Below are 16,021 nucleotides of genomic sequence, written 5' to 3'. Positions count from 1 at the left end.
AATTCTATGATCGTGATCGTTCATTGTACATCATGCAGTCAGAAATCATTTCAAAATTTAAAATTTAAAATTAAATATAAATAGTACCTAACGAAAATTGCTCGTATGATGTACGATGAACGGTCACGATCATAGCATCTCTAAGATCCTAAGATCGTGACCGTTCATCACACATCGTGCGGTCAAAAATCATTTCAAAATTTAAAATTTAAAATTAAATATAAATAGTACCTAACAAAAATTGATCGTTTAATATACGATGAACGATCACAATCCCAACATGTCAAAAAAAAAAAAGATCTGGCGACTATGCTTTTCCCACATTCTTGTCTTCGGCTGTAATGTCATGGCATGAGATTTGGGTGGTGATGTGACCTCATTCTATCTTTTAGAGGACACAAAAGAAAAAGGAAAAATAAATAAAAAAAACTAATAAAAACCAAACAAAATATCTTCTATTCACAAAAAGGACCATTCCCACTATTGACGGACGGGACCAATTCCGTGAATTAACCAGCAGCGCTCCCTTAACCCCGATTATCTAGGCTGCCCCACAATTAACACCCCTTAAACGTTATTAAACGCCCCCCACCCCCTTCTTCTTCTTCTTCTTACAAGTTGCCGACGCGGTCTTCCAATAAGGCGGCAAAACCCCCCAATTCAATGGCGGCGCTTTCTCTCTGCTCCATTGTCCCACCTGCCCTCTCCAGGTCGGTTCCTCTCCCTCTCATTGCACTTTACCTTTCTGCTTTCTGCAAGTCGAATTTCCAGTATTTCACCGTCGGCGGAACCCTAATCGTCTGAACCCTTATCGGATTTTGCTAATCCGTTAATGTGATCGTCAATTTTTGATCTTTTGTTCTGAATTGAATTGAACGGCATCGTTTCAGGTGATATATCTGCTTCAGCTTTGTTCGCGAGGGGGATTTCTTTTGGCAATGGAAGAGAAGGGGCAGCTCAAGCGAGCCCTCATTGATACAACGGCGGGTTTAATCGCCGGCGGAATATCGCGAACGGTTACTTCGCCGCTGGATGTTATTAAAATTAGATTCCAGGTTCGTTAAAGTTTTGAAATTTTTGCCTTTATCTTTATCTGTAATGGGGTTAGACTGCGAAATTGTTTTGACATCGTGGTTAAGTTTGTAAATTTTTGCAATTTCTGAGCTTTGCATTGTTTTCCATCGTAGAAAATTCATAACATTCTTACAGCACGGTACAAGTAATGATATGTATTGTTATTTTTTCAAGTTTAATGGACTCCTGCACGTGTTGACTTGGTGTGAAATCGTGTTTGTTTTTGTTGTTGCGTAAATTTCGTGGGTTTTAAGAATTTTTATCGATTTGGTGTTTGGGTTTTATGCATGATGCTTATCTGCATATGCATCATAAGGGCTGGTGGTGGAATGAAAATCTTTTTATTTGTTTTGGTTGATAGGTTCAACTCGAACCCACGACGTCATGGGCTTTGGTTCGAAGAAATTTGTCTGAACCATCAAAATATACTGGGATGTTTCAAGCAACAAGGGATATCTTCAGAGAGGAAGGCTTACTGGTACAGTAACACAATTTATGTTCATGGAGAATGTAAATTACTATTTATTTTTTCTTGTGGCATTCTGTAGAAGCCATTTCTGGTGGTCTTTTATGGTTCAGTTTTGCAAGAACATTAACATTTTCCTGAGATCTTATTATGAGAATTTCTTATGGCAGGGTTTTTGGCGTGGAAATGTCCCAGCTTTACTTATGGTTATGCCGTATACCGCGATACAATTTACGGTGTTACACAAGTTGAAAACATTTGCTACTGGTTCTTCCAAAACAGGTACTTTGAGAATAGTCCTTATGTGCACTCTTTATTTCACTTGCGCACTCATTTCAATAGGACTTGATACTATTAAGGGTATGACAACTCGGACCCTATATTTGTTTAAAACCCTTGTAAAATAGGCAAACACAGTTGGACACCTGCCTGCATCTGAAATCCATGTTTGTGTCCATGAAACATAGGTCTGAATTCTGAATTAAAAGTTGTATTATGTGGCTTCTTTTAAGTAAGGGTATGAATTGAATATGGTTTGATCTTCTGATTCTTCTTTCATTATTTGTAGCTCCAGTAGCTTCGGCGTAGGACATTTGACTTTGACTTCTTTATTTCTCTAAAATTCTCTTTCAAATTGATTATCAAGAACTGAATTTGTGCTAAAGTAACTTGGGTTGTAAGCTGGATGTTAGAATGTAATGTCCATCTCTAATAAAAGTCTAGGTTTATTGCTCTGTTGTTTATTTGAATTTTGCAATGAGGATTTTGCTGATAGAGGTACCATGTTTAGTTTAAGTACTCTATATGTAATGTTTACGACTTCAGAGCTGTGACCACTTTGGATGTGTTATTTTTTTCTAATACCCCAAATTTCTTGTACGTCCTGATCATTGTTTGCTCTGATGCAGAGGATCACATTCGTTTGAGCCCCTATTTATCTTACGTCAGTGGAGCATTAGCGGGTTGTGTAGCTACTGTTGGCACATATCCATTTGATCTTCTAAGAACCTTATTAGCTTCACAGGGCGAACCTAAGGTATAGGTACATGGGTTTACTTTTTGGTATGGTGCGTGCGTGTGATTGTAAATTAACTTTCAAACTGTTCCGCGCCATGTATAGCAATGTTAGATCCATGTTATTCTTCATAAAATTCTTTAAAGTTGCAAAGTTATGCATCTGACAGCATGAGCTATCCTTTATGTAATCAGTAGCTTTGAAATGCTTAATATACTAATAAAATAATGTTGAATTTTATCAGGCCACCTTTAGAATTAGTTTCTGCATAAACACCAATTTGTGAAGAGTTCTTTGGCATAATAGAGCCTAACTCACATTGTTCTTCATTTAGGTGTATCCAAATATGAGGTCTGCGTTGGTTGAAATAGTTAAAAATCGTGGCTTTCGAGGGTTGTATGCTGGACTTTCGCCAACACTTGTTGAGATTATACCCTATGCAGGCTTGCAATTTGGTACCTATGACACGTTTAAGCGCTGGACCATGGTAAGCTTCTGGTTCTGCTCTATCATTTACTTTTTTGTGTTTTTTACTAAATATTTGTATTTCTTTGTCTCATGATGGGATGATTTCCGTCAGTTTTGGAAATCAATATATAGTTGTTTTGGTTGAAAATATCTATCATGTGGTCTCACAAGGAAATGAACCACATTGGCTAGTTTTGCAGGGGGCCTATAGCTCAAGTAGTTAAGACCATTCACCCCTGCACTTGAGGTCCTAGGTTCGCTTTTCCCCTCCCCCACTTGTGTAAAAATAACTTGACATGTTTAGATATGTGAATTGAAATAATCAAAGAAAAGGGCCACACACCCAGCAAAGAGCAAGATCTTTTGTTGGAAGTGAATTGGATACAATTGTCCTTCCAATATATGTTTGTGTGTTGTGAGAAGGTTTTCTTGGATTGAGAAATTCTGAAAAAAAGTATGTGATCTCACATTTTATTGTGTCCATTTTAGGCGTGGAACCGGTACAGATCCTCTAATATGAACTCGCACGGTAGAGAAGATGGTCTCTCGAGCTTTCAGCTTTTCATCTGTGGTATAGCATCCGGCACATGTGCCAAACTTGTCTGTCATCCACTTGATGTGGTCAAGAAAAGATTCCAGGTAGATATTTAAACGTCCCGAACTCCACTTGCAGTACTGGAACTTTCAGTTCATCTGGACTCTAGTGTGTTATTTAACAATCTTTCCGCAAGAATACAAAGGAAGAACAATGTGCATGAAAATGCTTCCATGTTAATGCAATGATGGTTGGTCATATGAATACTGTTTTCCCGGGCCTTGCAGGTTGAAGGACTACAGAGGCACCCAAGATATGGGAAACCAGTAGAGCACCGTGCTTATAGCAACATGTTTGACGCCTTGCGAAGAATATTGCAGATGGAGGGCTGGGCTGGTCTCTATAAGGGAATAGTCCCATCAACCGTCAAATCTGCACCTGCCGCTGCAGTGACATTTGTGGCATATGAATATACATCAGATTGGTTAGAGTCCAGATTGACTTGAATCTAACTGTTTCCTAATAGTTTCAAATGTTATTTTTGCATGATGAGATTCTTTTGTCCTTGGAAACCTTAGAAAACCCTCGTCGAAGGAACCGAAAGGAGGGACCCTATTTTAGCCGCCCTTACAGGCCATAAGATTGTAACTAGACAGCAAAATGTTTGAAGATAGAAGTTGAGATTTAGAGCACCATAAATTTTTGTATCAGCATGTTTCAAATGAGATTGTCGTCTCCTCTCTTGGAAAAAATCTGGTTACCGTATTTACATCCTCTACATATTTTTGTGGTCGAAGTACCGATACATTCGCACTCATGTCTCGAAACAGAATGAACTTATAAATCCCATAACCACAAGTAAACATGAACTTCTCCGACATGTTACAGATTCTCAGTTGTGTTGCAATCGAAATGCCTCAAGCACTAGGTACAAAATTTCCGACATGTTACAGATTTCGGAAGTGTGTAAAATCTCCAAATCACAGGATTCACATTCAAACTTGTATGCGAACCAACGTTATTCAACGGAAAATCCAACTAGTAGTGAAGGAGAATAGTCGATAGAAGCTATCTCTATGTGTGCCTTCTTCAGCGATTGTTGTTCTGTTTGCCGCTGCCATCCTCCGGAGGCAGTGCTACAAACTGCAAGATCCTGCGAACCTCAACCACATCAACCCGGAACTTCTCAGCAATTTGTTCCGGCTCCATGCGGCCATTGTGATCCTCGGCCTTGCCCTGATGCAGCAGAATAATGTGGCGCAGCTGTGCCACATTCAGAGTTCCCGGCGGAGCAGGCCTCTCCTCATAACTCCCGGAATCTGGCTTCGTATCCCTCAGTTTAGGTAGAGGCCTCTTATACTTGTCCACCACATTTGCCTGTACAATGATCCCAAAATACACATTTACAACAGTACAATACAATGTCTTAAATTCAAACCGTGGCTAGCTAGTTTATATGCTAAAAGTGCTTATGAGCGGAAGTGCTTTCTACGTTATTCTCAAACGGCGAAACAAAATGAAAAAACCAAACTTTGAAAAACTGACCTCGCCCATCTCCAATTTGCCTCCGGGCTTTGCTTTGATTCTACCCACCATTTGATTGAGCATGGCGTCGTAATTTGGATCTCGTTCTTCGAGCACATTTTCGACTGCTTCTGCGGCTCCTCCTGTTCCTGCACTGCCATCTGAAACCAACAAACCACATTCGAAACGACGCCGTAAATTAACTGAACGGAACTGAGGAAAAATGTGCTAGAAAGGCCAATAGACAAAAGAAGGGCGGCAACTTTAACTATACCAGAATCAATAGCGCCGCCGGCCTTGGAGATCTCCGCCCGTTCGGGGGGAACCAGAGGAGGCCGCTTATCGACGACGACGGTCTTCGGTTTGGACGACGCCGTTTCGACGGTCGAAGAGGGTCGCGTTCTTCCAGCAGCTCGTCGCAGCGCCTGACCCATTGTGTCGGTCGTGCTTTCTATTTTCTAATTTTTCCCAAATCAACCAACAATAAACTCCGTTAAATATGCAGATAGATTAAAATACAAAACACCCTTTTCAATATTTAGGGTTTGGTGGGAATATTGGAAGAGGACGTGGGAGAGGAGGAAGAAGAAGAGGATGGGAGCAGTACACAGTGGAAAGTGGCGCGTGGTACTCTCGTGTCCTTTTGTCCTACACCAAATAGCAAATACCGATGGGGCCCATTTCGTTTACTTTTATTAATTTTGTTTTTATTTTTATTTTTGGGTCAAATATGAGAGTTTTGTTTTATAAATTAGCTAGAGATAAGCATTAATTATAACTCTAAATTTTTTTTGTCGGAAAAATAGTCTAATACATCAAGTGTTATAATACAAATGATTAGTGACTTTGGCTGTTTAGGATAAGTACGTATATAAATTCTTTCTGAAAACTTTAAATGCTTAGTGAACTCTCGTTCTCTAAACTTTCATAGCATCAACATCGACCAAGATTGGATTTGATTGAATCGATCGTTTGGGCGGATTGGATTGAATCTTGGAACACCCCTAGCTTTGATATCTAATTAGCAAGCAATCAAACTGTTCTAAGGAAACTTAAATCTTAACTTACCTTTTGCTTTCAGGCAGGCAACAAACAATGCTTAACACAAATCTCTTCAAATTACGAAAATTTCAGATGTAAACCGATGAGAAACTGTCGACGCGAGTCTAAGAAATCGAACTACATTTGATCAGAATGCAACAACGGTCACCCTATACGTTAGTCTTGCAACTCATAATTAAGGAAAGAAAAAAAAAAAAAAGACGACCACTTTTAAAGTAAATTGTACACAAGAGAGAAAGTAAATGGTTTTATCAAATGCTGTTGAACTAAGACTGAAAGGGAGTAGGGTAACTTTTGTCTCTCATCTTTGGTTTTCTGGTTAATTGCGCTGCTTTCGCTGATGAAATGGCCACGGGAAAAGACGCTGCTACTCCGAATTTCCAATGAAATTTGTATGTAACACCATGTACAATGCAGAAGAATGAAGCGACTTGCTGCCCTTGCTGTTTATCATGGGTTGGTTATAACCGCACGAGCCAAAAGCAGCGGTCTCTGTTATATGCAGAAGAGCTTTGTTCAAGTTGTTTGTTGGATTTTCAGCACCAAACCGACTTACGAGACCATGTCAAGTTCGCTGTACCCATCAGCGTTGTTACTGGGGATAGCACTCCTGGTTTCCTGCATACTGAAATCCGGGAGACTAGTATCAAAACTGTTGAGATCGCTCACCTTAGTACGAGCACGCCTGGATGACCTTAATTTGGAGTTGTCTCGGGGGAATTCATCCCTACTCTTCCGCTTCTGTTTTGTGTCTAAAAATCCATAAGCTAAAGATTCCAGTACCTTAGTGCTCAGTGGTCGGTTTCTTGTGCTTTGTCTCCGAGAGTTCATTGCAGGCTGCTGTTCAGAAGTTGCCCCACTTTCAGAGGGATCCACTGAATGGGAAGCAGCATCTGGTTCCTGGTGTGTTTGATCATCTTGTCTTTCTATCATTGTTAAAGGTTCATCAGTTTCGGCATCTAGAGGCGGGGGCATGTTCAAGTCAATCAACATAGGGCGCTGAGGATTCTCTTGGAATATTTCCACAGGCAAACTGTTGCCACGACGATTGCCTTCACCACTATCAACTGGGCTGGCTCCTCTAGGCAAAGTACTGGCGGATGATAACTTCTCTCTGGATGGTTCCACTTGAGAGGGAGTTTTCTCACTAAATTCCGCACGGTCTCCAGAAACATCTTGTTGTAACATGGGACCTTGCAAGAACTGGCTCCTGCTGGGGGTGATCTGTGTGCGACTACAAGCAGCTAACCGTCGACGTCTTTTTGAAACAGGGGCAACATGATTTTCATTTTCAGAAACCATTTTCCGGCTCTTTTGGCACTTCATAGCTTTCCGGCGCTGCATGTCGTTGCATGTACCAATGTTCTCATTCTTGGGGAGATCTGCAGTCACAGTAGTCGAACCTTGACCAAAAGCTTGATGTTCCACCTCTGAAGTACCATATTTAAAATATTTGTCACCATTTCTACCCAAACGGATGGACTTCGAAACGTGGATCTCATCCCTCTGTGAACACAAGGAATTAGCAGAATTATAAATATCTGTTGAATCCTCAGAAGCATCCTCGTCGTCATCTTCAGAATCACTTCTGGAGGCAGAGACATCCAATTCAAGCGGTAAGCTTCTCAGTTCCCTTACCTTGAATATTTTCCCATTAGACAGACTAGTATCCACAACTGTAAACTTCATGACATCTGTACTACTACGATTTGGAGTACGAGGCTGCAGATAACAGTGACGTTGCTGATTTGGGAAGTCTTGTTCGTCCAGCTTTGTTTCATCTGTCCACCCATTTTCTTTATTTGCTCCCATTTCAAGCTCAAGAAGCTCAGGGTCTGAAGCAACTTTATTCAGGACGTCACTTACCGAATCAAAGTAGTGGGATCCCTTCACCAGTTTCCTTCTTGAGAACTTCTTAATACCAGGGATAAGAAAGACCAATGAATTCCTGGAACCAGTGGAGAAACCCGGATAAGGCTGCTCAGAGTGCCACCCTCTTTCAAGCAAACGAGGCCAGACAGCTTCCCAAAAGAGATCGCTTGAGCGGGCTTTGCTTAGCCGGAAGCCCCCTGTTAGAAAGTTGACTATTTCTAGTGGCGTAAGGGTGGAACATGCTTTGCCAGTTGGTATTTCTGGGCGAACAGGAGCAACCTGATTGGACTTTAAAGTCTCTGTGGCATTGCCTGTGAGATCTTTCTTTCCTGTACCAATTCCCACTGCCTCCACCAGTGCATTCAATCCAATTCTAGCCTTTAAAATGAATACATATTCTTCTAGTATAATTTTTCCTTCCCCAAATGTCTTCGAGACCTGGAATTGGTCAAACAAATTAAAACAGACCATATCCTGATACGAACAAATAAAGGGACAAACAATCATAGCAAAATCCAAGGTGTATCCCTTCTGTAAACAACTGTTTATCTGCATTAACGGATTTCATTTTGAGTAGTCAACATTATATGTTTCTGTTGTATAAAATCAGAAGGAAACAAGTGGCAGATAAAATGATGGATCCACATGCATTACATATTTGCACTTACTTGTCAATCTTCATCAGAAAATAAACATTTGTCATTATTTTCGTATATAATTTGTCTATACAGTACCTCCGTAAATCCATAATTTAAGCTAAAATACTACTAAATTTAATGAGTAGGAGGCGGTAATCTCTAGACATGGAACTAATTGCTAAAGTGATAAACACACAAATTCAATTTTACCAATCACTTCCACATGATTCAACTCTGCCAAAAAAAATGAACAGGTACACAAAAGGAAAGCAAAGTTACAGAAGGCATATAGGGACTTTGTGAGAAAAATGTACAAAGAGTTAAACAATTAAAGGGATACTAATCTGTCTAAATTTTAGCAATCAAATAATAACTTGAAAAATGTTGGCAGAGAACCTACACAGAACCTGAATTAGAGTATTCAGTAAAGCAATAACTAATTTAGCATACTTTTATTTGTTTGCATATTGATGTGTGTACAGACAGGCTGATATAATTTTTATCCACAGTATTGAAGTTTCGTAGAGATTTAATAACCTCAAGCAAAGAAGTTTGGCATTCTTCTGACACGTGAGGAAACAAACGAGAAAACAACTCATGTTGCCTTGCCCCAGTAAAAATTCTTTGCCCAAATATACATTTTCTGCTTCTCATTTTTTTGCATTCTTTCCATCTCTTGTATCTGTCAGACTTGTAAAATTTCCCATAGTAGAATGACAAAATATCACCCATTTGTGTGCTTCCGACAAACTTCTTCACCAGAACGAGGTTCCTCTCAAAGATATATAAACCAAGAAGAAAACTGGCTTCTTCCATGTCACTCCAATTGTCTCCTGCAGAACCAGGAACTGGACAGTACACTCCTCCAGGCTTTTGATGCATTTCAGCCTTCATTTCTTGTTTCAATACTAGATTTTCTGACTCGCCAGATGTTATCACATTATCGGACTTAACATCCATTGGCTCAGCTTTGCACTTTACGTTGTCACTTTCTGAATCAATCAAGCTCTGTCCGACATGTTCATATTTTTTGGTGTCCAATTCCTCGCTGATCCACATTACTGGTATAGGCAAACCCATTACTAAACTACCTTCGGAAATTTCTGCATCAGTTGGGTTCTTTAAAAGCCGTATATAGTCAGAAACAGCTAGTAGACAGGGAATTTCAGCCTGGTACTCATCTCCAACTCTAGGACCTAGCTCAGGGTCACCAGAGACACCACATGTATCAGAAGCTTCTGGAGAAAATGAATGCTCAGCTTCATCGTCATTGATATCCCCATGGCTAATTCCTTCAACTGAATCCATCTGTCATACAAGAAGGAGGGGGAGGGGGAACTGGTATTGTTAAATCGTCTTTCTGAGACAACAAAAGGATCAAAGTTCTTCCTTCTGTCCAATAGACAATTTAAAAGACATATACTTCATAAAAAATTTCGAAAATTATGAATGCTATATGCCAATTTGAAATCGTACATTGCTCCCCCAATAATATTTTTGATACCATTATAAGAACATGATAGCCTACTGAGAAAGATAGAAAATGAGGAATAGAACTGCATGCTAAAAAAATGCTTCTACTCTAACCAAATCCAGTCCAATTTTACATTTTCAAATACCCTTTCAAAATTTCAGACTAAATTTCTCATTTTGTTGAATCTGTTCAATGTTTCCAATCTAAAAGTTCATATTTACGGGATCGAAAGGAGCAACCAAGACACGACCGTTCGGTTAGGAAGCAGTCCAAAACCAATTGAGCTGCTGCTAATGCTGCAGGTTGGTCATAAACATGCCAAAGATAAAACATTGATTTTTATCCTAGCAGCAGTACAGATTGAAGAACTCATGCAACTAGCAGCAATAAATCCTAGTTAATCATTAATCACATAGAGAAAGAGAGAAGGAATTTCCTCAGAACAAATTGATAAATACCAATTTCAAAATTTGAAGCAAACAAAAGAATTTTTTTTTTCTTGCATTTATTATATTAAAAAGTTTATTCATAAACCACAAATAATCATAAATAATTTTTGTTTTTTTTGGTACCAATAATTTATTTTTTTAATAAAAAGGTACCAAAAATTTCCAAAAAATAATAATAATAACCCAGCAATAATTTTTTTAAGCATAAACCAGAAGAAATACAAGCAAACAGAGCGTTAAGCAGCAAACCCACAACAAAATAACCAATCCAGATCCCTTTTCGAACCGTACTAAAATCGACGAAACTACAAAAAGGCATAAACTTTATGATAATTATCTGAAAACCCATTAAGCACATTCATATCAAAACAACAAACAATCACGACCAAAACAAAAAAACACCAAAAAGTAGTAAACTTTAATAAAAATAAATAATTACCCAACATAGAAAAAAACGACAGAAAGAACAGGAAAGCATTCCGGCAAGTAAAAACCACAGTCCCAGTGAGAATTCCAACACGATCCCATGAAATTCCACTTATTTACCAAACAATGACCCTCCAAAAACACAGAGAGAACTGCATTGAATCATAAAACAAATAAAAACAGCAACCCAGAAAACGAAAGATTTGGTTTTTTTAATATTTCCATACCTCCACGGAGAAGGAAACGATATTTGAAGCCGAACCCACGTGAGAGAGCAAGCCTAAGAAAAATGGGTCTTGGAGTTTTAGCACCAATTTGCAAGCTTTGGATTCAAAATACATAAGTAAAACAAAGCGTGAAGCACACACACAGTCTCTTACACAGAGAGCCTGTGCCTCTGAGTCTCTTTATTTTTAGAGAGAGAAAACTCACGCACGCTGTTGGACATGAAAACTAGAGAGAGAGAGAGAGAGAGGGTTGTACCTGGGTTTTATGGAAGCTAAGCTTTCATGACCACGAAGGCTGAGTTCTAAGGAGGCCAAAACCAAAGAGAAAAATATTTGAGAAAGCAAAGTCGTTGTGTCCTTAGAGAGAGAAAATATTACGATTTTATAGGGGAGAGAGAGAGGGGGGAGAGAGAGGACCTGAGTGTTTTCTTTTGGTGTGTGAGAGAGAGTGAGGGGGGGCTCTGGACCATATAAAGACGTACGAAAGCGATATGTCCACGCGCCACCATAGCGCGTGAGATACTAAATCCTGTAACATTTGACACGTGGCCTTAAAGATTCCTGCTACAATAGACCGGACGAGATTTGTACATTATGGCCTGCTTAGACGCAGAAAGATTTTTTAATGTGTCTGGAATATAAGGTCGGAGCAGGAAATTGAAATATCATGTCATTATACTATTTAGAGAAACTTTAAAAAATATATATATATTTAATTCTATGATGCAATGTGATTTTCTATCTTACATTCCGAGCATATTGAAAATTCTCTAGTAGCTAAGGGGCGGGCCAATGGTGTGCTGCCACCTATGTGAATGTTACGAAGGTTTATTACTAGTGTGTTGAACGACAAGTCGTAGTGATGTTATTACGATCTAGATTGGCAAGCCATAGGGATCGTTGCGTGGTGCGGTCCTACGCGCTCGGAGGCGCGTGTTTGTAAGTGAGGGTTGATTTTGGGTGGATATATTTATAAAAGTTCTTTTATTTTCTGTAATAATCATTTGAAGGGATTTTCTTAAATATTTTTTGGGGTATTTCTCGATGAGGAAAGGCTCGACTTTCAATTAACGTGGGGTTCGGTTATCAACTGAGTCAAGATATGGCTAACTCGGACATAAGCTCTTAAACACACTCAGTTCATAAATCCTAGCAAAAATGCTACACAATGTTGTCAATTAACAAAGGATAAGAGGTGATTAGCAGCCTAATAATATAACACATAATGAACCAATAACCGACAATGTGGATGGCTAGTTAGCGGCCTAACAATATGACCCATAATGCACCACTAATCGATAACGTGAACGGCAAAAACAGACTGTGTGAACGCAGTAAGTGACTATTTGAGTAGAGAACGTTACGTATGCGTCCAATTCTGGTCTCTTTTAACTTTTTTCTTTTTGTTTTTTTTATCTGTTCACTTAAAATACGAACGTTTTGTCGCATATCATTTATGAAATTTGAATATGTAATCTGATTTTTGGATTCGGTTTTATGACACTAAATAGTGCACTTCACGCGTTTACAGCCAAGATAAAATAAAAATGTTCTGTATGAGGTTATGTGTTCTTGCTAGAGAAGTGTTCTCTTTTGTGTTAGGTACATTCATCGCATTTCTAACAAACAATATCTCATATAATTTATGTTAAAATCTCACATCGGTAGCCAAATCATTTTCCATTTATGAAACTGAAGTCGTTCGATGCAGAATGACAGTTGTCGTTCGGTCAAATTAACAGTTAAGATAGATTTTACTCACTTTTAACTGCAGAAAAAAAAAAAGAAAAGGAAAATATATTCATGCTAACCTAAGTGATTTATTTGTAAAGTTTTTACTTTCCAAAATAATGATTTGGAGCTCTTTCTTAAATTTTTTTTTTTTTTTTTGAGAATTTTTTTCTCTTAAATACGGAAATGCTCAACTTTCAATTGACGTGATGTTCGGTTATAAACTGAGAGACGAGCTATAAGTTCTTAAACATGGAGTTAGGTAAAGGGTTTTAATTTCAGCTTAGTTCATGAATCATAGCACAAAATATAACACAGAGTTGTCAAGTAACAAGGGTATTAATAGAGATGATTAGTGGACAAAGAATATAACACATAACGTGTGACATCCCACATCGTTCAAAGGAGTGATCCTTATATATATATTCTACATCCCTACCTAGGACGAGGCCTTTTGGGAGCTCATTGGCTTCGGGTTCCGTAAAAACTCCGAAGTTAAGCGAGAAGGGGGCTAGAGCAATTCCATGATAGGTGACCCATTGGGAACCCTACCTAGCACGAGGCCTTTTGGGAGCTTATTGGCTTCGGGATCCATGGGAACTCCGAAGTTAAGCGAGTAGCGCACGAGAGCATTCCCAGGATAGGTGACCCATCGGGAAGTTCTCGTGTGAGTTCCCAAAAACAAAATCGTGAGGGCGTGGTCGGGACCCAAAGCGGACAATATCGTGCTACAGTGGTGGAGCAGGCCCGGGAAGTGGTCCTCCTCGGGGCGAGATGTGACAATTTGGTATCAGAGCCTAACCCTGGTCGCAAATGTGCCGACGAAGACGTCGGGCCCCTAAGGGCGTGGATTGTGACATCCCACATCGCCCATGGGAGTGATCCTTATATGTATATTCTCATCCCTACCTAGCACAAGGCCTTTTGGGAGCTCACTGGCTTCAGGTTCCATGAGAACTCCGAAGTTAAGTGAGTAGCGCACGAGAGCATTCCCAAGATGGATGATCCATCGGGAAGTTCTCGTGTGAGTTCCCAAAAACAAAACCGTGAGGGCATGGTAGGGACTCAAAGTAGACAATATCGTGCTATGATGGTGGAGTGGGCCCGGGAAGTGGTCCCCCCCGGGCCGGGATGTGACATAACGTACCACTATTGACAATATGAACGTAATAAACAGACTGTGCGAGCGTAATAATTGACTATCTGAGCGGACAACGTTATGCAAGCATCTAGTTTTGCTCTCTTTTTAACTTTTTGTTTTTGTTTTTTTTTATATGTTCACTTAAAATATAAAAGATTTGTTGTGTATCATTTATGAAATTTGAATATGTAATCCGGTTTCTGGATTCAGTTTTATGACACTAGGCAGTGCAATTTACCACTCATACAAGAAGTATAGATAAATTTTTTTTACTGTATGAGGCATTGTTTTCTTACTAGATAGTTTGACATATTAGTTAGATTGATTCCGACTTCCACATTATGCATGGGTTTTTTTTTTTAATCACAAATGGTTCCTAATGTACTATGAAGTCATCAATTTGGTTTTTTTATGTTTCAAACTCATCAATTTCGTCCTCCCCTTTATTGACTTTTTAGTATTGTCATTGCCATCTAATTCCTTTAAGAATTCCTTTACACTATAGTCGGAAGAAAATAAACTTGGAATTTTGACAAAGTCAAATTTATAAATTGACATGCCTCTAGTTTGGATTCATAAACATAGAAATTTAGAATTTCTACGTGGAAAAAAATCTTGGGAATTGGGGCCTCAAATTTCCAAGTTTAAATTCCATATAAATTAATGTCATTTCTAAATTTATATGAATGAAAGTTTAAAAATAACAAATTTCGTATTCAAATTCCATTGTTTTTAGGTTAGTCAAATAGGAAAATTGACAAATTCTAAAAAATAAAATTTCATTATTTCAATTTTCGTCGTTTTAAAACTTTTTAGTATTTTATTTTTTATTTTTTGGAATATTAATGTGTTGATATGTCATGTATTTGGGTCCTAGGCAACGGTATTTTGCCATGTGGGTTGAGTTAAAAATTGTATATAAAATTGTTGGTTAAAAAGTAAATTAAAAAATCACCTGTCGTCTTCAGACTTCAGCAAACGCATTGTCATCTCATCCACTCCGCCCACCGTGGCCGTCGACCTCAAATCCCCACCAGTCCACCACCACCCACCACGGCACAATTCAACTCATCTCTCTCTTCTTTTTTTGTCAACAACTCATCTCTCTCTCGATGAGTTAATCAAAAGCTCTGAAGTTTTTAGTCGGGGTATGGGTACTGGCACTGGGTGGGGCGATGTCGCCGATGAGAATTTGATCGGGAAAGACTCACTGCTCCATGACGACGACATTTTCGAGGTTAGCACCGGAAGGGGGTGGTGAATTATGTGAATTACTTGGGGGAGAAAGGGTGCAACAGTATGGAACGTGGTGGGTGGTAGTGGTGGGACTAGAGGTCGACGTCGACGGTGGGTGGAGTGGATGGGCCGGCTAAGGGCTGCTGAAGTTTGAAGATGACAATTGAATTTTTTATTTCCTAAATCTTGGTTTTTCTTTTATTTTTAACGCATTTATCAACTCAATCCACATGGCAAAATATCATTGGCGGTAATACTACATTGATGAATAAGGGAAAATGATTATCGCTGAATCATTTTCCTAGATATCCCGTAATCGTGATCGTTCATTATACATCATGATTGTTCATTTTAAAATTTAAATATAAATAGTACCCACTGATCGCACGATATAAGATGAACGATCACGATCACGGGATCCAGCGAGGATCTTTTTCCTTGAATAAGTAGGAAAGGGATCCTCTCTATATCCCTTTCACCAATTCCACCCAATCACCTAATCCGGGCCCTTGAAATTTAATCTAATGATTACTTTATTATTATAACTTTTAAAGTTATTATAACTTTTAAATGGACCCTGTATGTAGCTGTTGGATCAAATTTCAACGGTCTGGATTAATTGATTGGGTGGATTTGGTGAAAGGGATATGAAGAGGATCCCCTTCCGAATAGGTAAAGGGTTA

General features: G+C 39.0%; 3 protein-coding genes across 4 annotated transcripts; 1 reads left to right on the top strand and 2 right to left on the bottom strand.

Moving 5' to 3' along the window:
• The first annotated feature begins 514 nt into the window (after nt 1-514).
• LOC103932016 (mitochondrial thiamine diphosphate carrier 2) lies at nt 515-4,327 on the top strand. The gene is made up of 8 exons (XM_009341546.3): nt 515-710; nt 891-1,055; nt 1,436-1,552; nt 1,711-1,822; nt 2,449-2,576; nt 2,890-3,042; nt 3,513-3,662; nt 3,846-4,327. The coding sequence occupies exons 2-8, from the start codon at nt 939-941 to the stop codon at nt 4,062-4,064; spliced, it is 996 nt and encodes a 331-aa protein (XP_009339821.2). The 5' UTR covers nt 515-710; nt 891-938; the 3' UTR covers nt 4,065-4,327.
• A 50-nt stretch (nt 4,328-4,377) lies between these two features.
• On the bottom strand, nt 4,378-5,719 carry LOC103932017. Its single transcript, XM_009341547.3, has 3 exons — nt 5,357-5,719; nt 5,104-5,243; nt 4,378-4,935 (listed from the first exon to the last, which is right to left on the bottom strand). The coding sequence occupies exons 1-3, from the start codon at nt 5,514-5,516 to the stop codon at nt 4,648-4,650; spliced, it is 588 nt and encodes a 195-aa protein (XP_009339822.2). The 5' UTR covers nt 5,517-5,719; the 3' UTR covers nt 4,378-4,647.
• Nucleotides 5,720-6,184: 465 nt separating this feature from the next.
• LOC103932018 lies at nt 6,185-11,679 on the bottom strand. Of its 2 annotated transcripts, XM_009341548.2 has the most exons (4): nt 11,487-11,679; nt 11,231-11,283; nt 9,192-9,962; nt 6,185-8,454 (listed from the first exon to the last, which is right to left on the bottom strand). In XM_009341548.2, exons 3-4 carry the CDS (start codon nt 9,960-9,962, stop codon nt 6,697-6,699), a joined length of 2,529 nt encoding a protein of 842 aa, XP_009339823.2. In that variant the 5' UTR covers nt 11,231-11,283; nt 11,487-11,679; the 3' UTR covers nt 6,185-6,696. The 2 variants fall into 2 exon arrangements, with proteins under 2 accessions (XP_009339823.2, XP_009339825.2); XM_009341550.2 differs by lacking the exon at nt 11,231-11,283.
• Nucleotides 11,680-16,021: the final 4,342 nt, after the last annotated feature.

Source organism: the organism of the source record quoted next, unplaced genomic scaffold, assembly GCF_019419815.1.
Source record: "Pyrus x bretschneideri cultivar Hongxiangsu unplaced genomic scaffold, Pyrus_bretschneideri_v1 Contig21, whole genome shotgun sequence".
In the NCBI taxonomy this organism is placed as follows: Eukaryota; Viridiplantae; Streptophyta; class Magnoliopsida; order Rosales; family Rosaceae; genus Pyrus; species Pyrus x bretschneideri.
Note: the sequence above shows the minus strand (reverse complement) of the source record. Positions and strands in the feature narration are given on the sequence as shown.

Coding starts and splice junctions, on each gene's coding strand:
- LOC103932016 (XM_009341546.3), top strand. CDS start 939: ATGGAAGAGAAGGGGCAGCTCAAGCGAGCCCTCATTGATACAACGGCG. Junction 1,056..1,435: donor TTATTAAAATTAGATTCCAG/GTTCGTTAAAGT, acceptor TTTGGTTGATAG/GTTCAACTCGAACCCACGAC. Junction 3,043..3,512: donor CGTTTAAGCGCTGGACCATG/GTAAGCTTCTGG, acceptor TGTCCATTTTAG/GCGTGGAACCGGTACAGATC.
- LOC103932017 (XM_009341547.3), bottom strand. CDS start 5,516: ATGGGTCAGGCGCTGCGACGAGCTGCTGGAAGAACGCGACCCTCTTCG. Junction 5,244..5,356: donor CGGCGGCGCTATTGATTCTG/GTATAGTTAAAG, acceptor TGTTGGTTTCAG/ATGGCAGTGCAGGAACAGGA. Junction 4,936..5,103: donor GCAAATTGGAGATGGGCGAG/GTCAGTTTTTCA, acceptor ATCATTGTACAG/GCAAATGTGGTGGACAAGTA.
- LOC103932018 (XM_009341548.2), bottom strand. CDS start 9,962: ATGGATTCAGTTGAAGGAATTAGCCATGGGGATATCAATGACGATGAA. Junction 8,455..9,191: donor GCCAAACTTCTTTGCTTGAG/GTTATTAAATCT, acceptor GACCAATTCCAG/GTCTCGAAGACATTTGGGGA.